The following is a 3,860-nucleotide window of genomic DNA, read 5'->3' on the forward strand; positions in this document are numbered from 1 at the left end:
TGGATTCTGTCATCATATGTAGTGTTGTATGGAATACCATGGTGAGGGATGAGGCATTCTGTAAATTCATGTTTGGAAATTTTGGCATAATCATCGCATGCAGAGAAGAGAAATCTATATTCAAATTGTCTAGTCCTAGAAGGAAACATGCTGCCCCTCCATGATGGAATCAATCCAGTGTAATCAGCCTGCCACCAGGTAGCTGGCTGATCACCCAGGCAATTATGCCATGTGAGATGTTTGGCGTTTATTGCTATTGCTGACAAATGTGAGCCCATATTATATTACACCCCAGCCACCATAGCCACTTTGATCATGAGCCCACTTGATAATACCATGGGTGGCTGGGAAAGGGGGCTGATTCAAATACAGAGAACAAATCGTTTTATCCAATTATTATTGAACCTCCCTTTTTGTAGTTCACAATTTAAGGAGGATTCACAAGACACGTAAAATTATTCCTATATTTTGTGTACCAGGAGAGGTCTACCTGCATATTTCAGATTAATTTCCCACCAATTTTCTGATCATAATATTTCCAACTCCTTGGTCCAGCAACCAAAAACAAACAAAAATGGCTATAACCTTCAGAGAAAGGTACCTCCTTCTTTGATGGCCCTGTTCTTTCCACTGGGATCTCACTCACAGAGATCTTTCATTTAGGTCTTTTTTCTTTTCCATGGTATCTTGGCTTTCCATGCCTAAAATACTCTCATGGGCTCTTCAGCCAGATCCGAATGCCTTAAGGGCTGATTCTGAGGCCAGAGTGCTATTTAGGACGTCTGCCATTCTATGAGTCTGCTGTGTATCCCACTTCCCATGTTGGATCCTTCTCTCCCTTTTTGATTCTATCAGTTAGTATTAGTAGACACTTGTCTTGTTTGTGTGATCCCTTTGACTCTTGGACCTATCGGAGCCATCAATTGTGAACTGAAATTGATCACTTGGACTAGTGAGATGGCATTGGTACATGCCACCTTGATGGGATTGTATTGGAATTCCCTGGCACATTTCTAACTCCATCATTTGGGGCAAGTCTGATTGAGCATGTCTCATTTTTGTCCAGACATGAAAGGGAGTTTTTGAAATCAGTAAATGCCATTTTGAAAAAGGTATTCCATTCAGAAATAATTTACCAAGTTCAAGATAGGCCTGTTCAGCAAAATCCAAGTTATCCCCTCAGTACTTTACAAATGAAATTTTCTTCTACTTGTGTCCATTTCCCGAGGCTTATGGACCCATTCATATTCTCCATATTTAGAATCAAAGGTTCCTTTCTGAAGAGATCTGAATTTTAAGGTAAAACGTGGTCCAAGTTCCTGGATTCCTGCTTTCTTTTCACTCTTGAATATGTATCTGTGAAATCTGAAGAAGATAAAATCCCGCTGATTATGGAATGTAGCAACTTGCCTTCCAATAAACTGAGGATTATGGGGAAAGAAAGAAGCAAACATACGACCAATAGAATGACCTAGCCGTGTTGTAAAATTATTCAGAATTATTTCAGGTCTGTGTTCTGTGGGGTCCTTGCCTCTTCTCTTAATTTCTTTACGAAGACGAACACTGCTCATTTTAAAATGAGCAGTTGGACCATTTGGCAAGTGACTCAAAATCAGTCCATTTGGTGTTTTACGATCTTCATTAATAACAATCAGATCTGTGAAATCTCTTGAAATGCACTGTGGAATAATTTTTTTCAGAGCCAGTCCTCTTCTGTAATAAACATGTGAGTTTGGTATAACTGTGGAGAGCTGTTCACAAAGTTTTACTGTTCTCCCATGAGGTCTATCTGATGTTGTGATGAGAATCTTGGGAGAAGTTTGTCTGTTGAAGTAAGAAGCAAATTCATCTGTAACTTCATCATAAGCAACCTCTTCATCATTAGGGTCTACTATTGTTTCATCATACACACGCTGGTTGTCAATGGTCTTGGGTACAGGCTTTGGTGGAGCCTTATCACCAAGAGCCTCTCTCTGTTTTTTAAGTTTTTTCTTAGCTGCCAACTTTTCCTTGCGCTGCTGCTGCTTCCACTGCGTAAACATTAAGCGTTGCCGCTGTTTGTTCTTAATCTCGGAAATGCTGAAACCTGGCGGAAACGCAGCCGCTTTCGGGGGCTGAACCCCGCTTTCTGTCGCCTCATCCCCAGCGACTGTGGCCTCCTGCGGTTCTTCGGTAACGGCTTTCCTTTTCAGGTTTTTCTTCCCCCCACTGCCCTCTCTTTTTCCACTCTTAAATTTAACAGGGATCACTTTCAGTTAAAATTTAAACACCTAAGAATAATTGTGTGTTAATTACAGAGTTCGACCACTAGTACTAGAACAACAACAACAACAACAAATACTAAAAAGGATAAAGTATTACATTGTACATGTAGAGTCAGGACAAGAGCTGATCAGGTCACTGTTTCTTATAGTGTCAATTTCACTTCAACAGGTTTCCCCTTTGGTGCTCAGTTGTCGCTGATCAGGGAAAACAAATGATATTTGTCTCTTTGGGACTGGCTTAATTCACTCAGCATGATGTTTTCCAGATTGCTCCATCTTGTTGCAAATGACTGGGTTTCATTGTTTCTTACTGCTGTATAGTATTCTATGGAGTACATGTCCCATAATTTCTTTATCCAGTCTACTGTTGATGGACATTTGGGTTGGTTCCAGGTCTTAGCTATTGTGAATTGAGCTGCAATAAACATTAATGTGCAGATGGCTTTTTTATTTGCCAAATTAATTTCCTTTGGGTAAATTCCAAGGAGTGGGATGGCTGGGTTGTATGGTAGGGTTATGTTCAGGTTTCTGAGGAATCTCCAGACTGACTTCCATAGTGGCTTAACCAGTTTACATTCCCACCAACAGTGGGTTAGTGTCCCTTTTTCCCCACATCCTCACCAGCATCTGTTGTTGGTAGATTTCTGAATGTGAGCCATTCTCACCGGGGTGAGGTGAAACCTCATTGTGGTTTTGATTTGCATTTCTCTGATTGCTAGTGATCTTGAACATTTTTTCATGTGTCTGCTGGCCATTTGGATTTCCTCTTTTGAAAAATGTCTATTGAGGCCCTTGGCCCATCTCTTAAGTGGGTTGTTTGTTCTGTTGTTGTGGATTTTCTTGATTTCTTTGTAGATTCTGGTTATCAACCCTTTATCTGTAGTATAGTTTGCAAATATTTTTTCCCATTCTGTTGGTTGCCTCTTCACTTTCCTGACTGTTTCTTTTGAAGTACAGAAACTTCTCAATTTGATGCAATCCCAAATGTTAATTTTGGTTTTGACTGCCTGTGCTCCTGGGGTCTTTTCCAGGAAGTGTTTGCCTGTACCTATATCTTGCAGGGTTTCTCTAATGCTCTCTAATAATTTGATGGTTTTGAGTCATAGATCTATGTCTTTAATCCATGTTGAGTGAATTTTTGTGTAAGGTGAAAGGTATGGGTCTTGCTTCAAGCTTCTGCACGTGGAAATCCAATTTTCCCAGCACCATTTAGTGAATAGGCTGTCCTTATTCCAGGGATTAGTTTTGGATCTTTGATCAAATATAAGTTGGCTGTAGATGTTTGGATTGATTTCTGGTGTTTCTATTCTGTTCCATTGGTCTATCCATCTGTTTCTGTACCAGTACCATGCTGTTTTGATAACAACTGCCCTGTAGTATGCCCTGAAATCTGGGATTGTGATGCCTCCGGCTTTGTTTTTGTTGTACAAGATTGCTTTGGCTATTCGAGGTCTTCTGTGTCTCCATATGAATTTCAGCATCATTTTTTCCAGATCTGAGAAGAATGTCTTTGGTATCTTGATTGGTATTGCATTGAATGTATAAATTGCTTTTGGGAGAATAGACATTTTGATGATATTGATTCTTCCAATCCAT

General features: G+C 40.0%; 1 protein-coding gene across 1 annotated transcript; it reads right to left on the minus strand.

Annotated features, from left to right (window-relative positions):
- Window positions 1-1,066: 1,066 nt before the first annotated feature.
- Window positions 1,067-2,223, minus strand: LOC133765528 (ribosome production factor 1). Its single transcript, XM_062199083.1, has one exon. The coding sequence runs from the start codon at window positions 2,040-2,042 to the stop codon at window positions 1,188-1,190; it is 855 nt and encodes a 284-aa protein (XP_062055067.1). The 5' UTR covers window positions 2,043-2,223; the 3' UTR covers window positions 1,067-1,187.
- Window positions 2,224-3,860: the final 1,637 nt, after the last annotated feature.

The sequence above is a fragment of the Lepus europaeus genome, chromosome 8 (genome assembly GCF_033115175.1).
Source record: "Lepus europaeus isolate LE1 chromosome 8, mLepTim1.pri, whole genome shotgun sequence".
Lineage (NCBI taxonomy): Eukaryota > Metazoa > Chordata > Mammalia > Lagomorpha > Leporidae > Lepus > Lepus europaeus.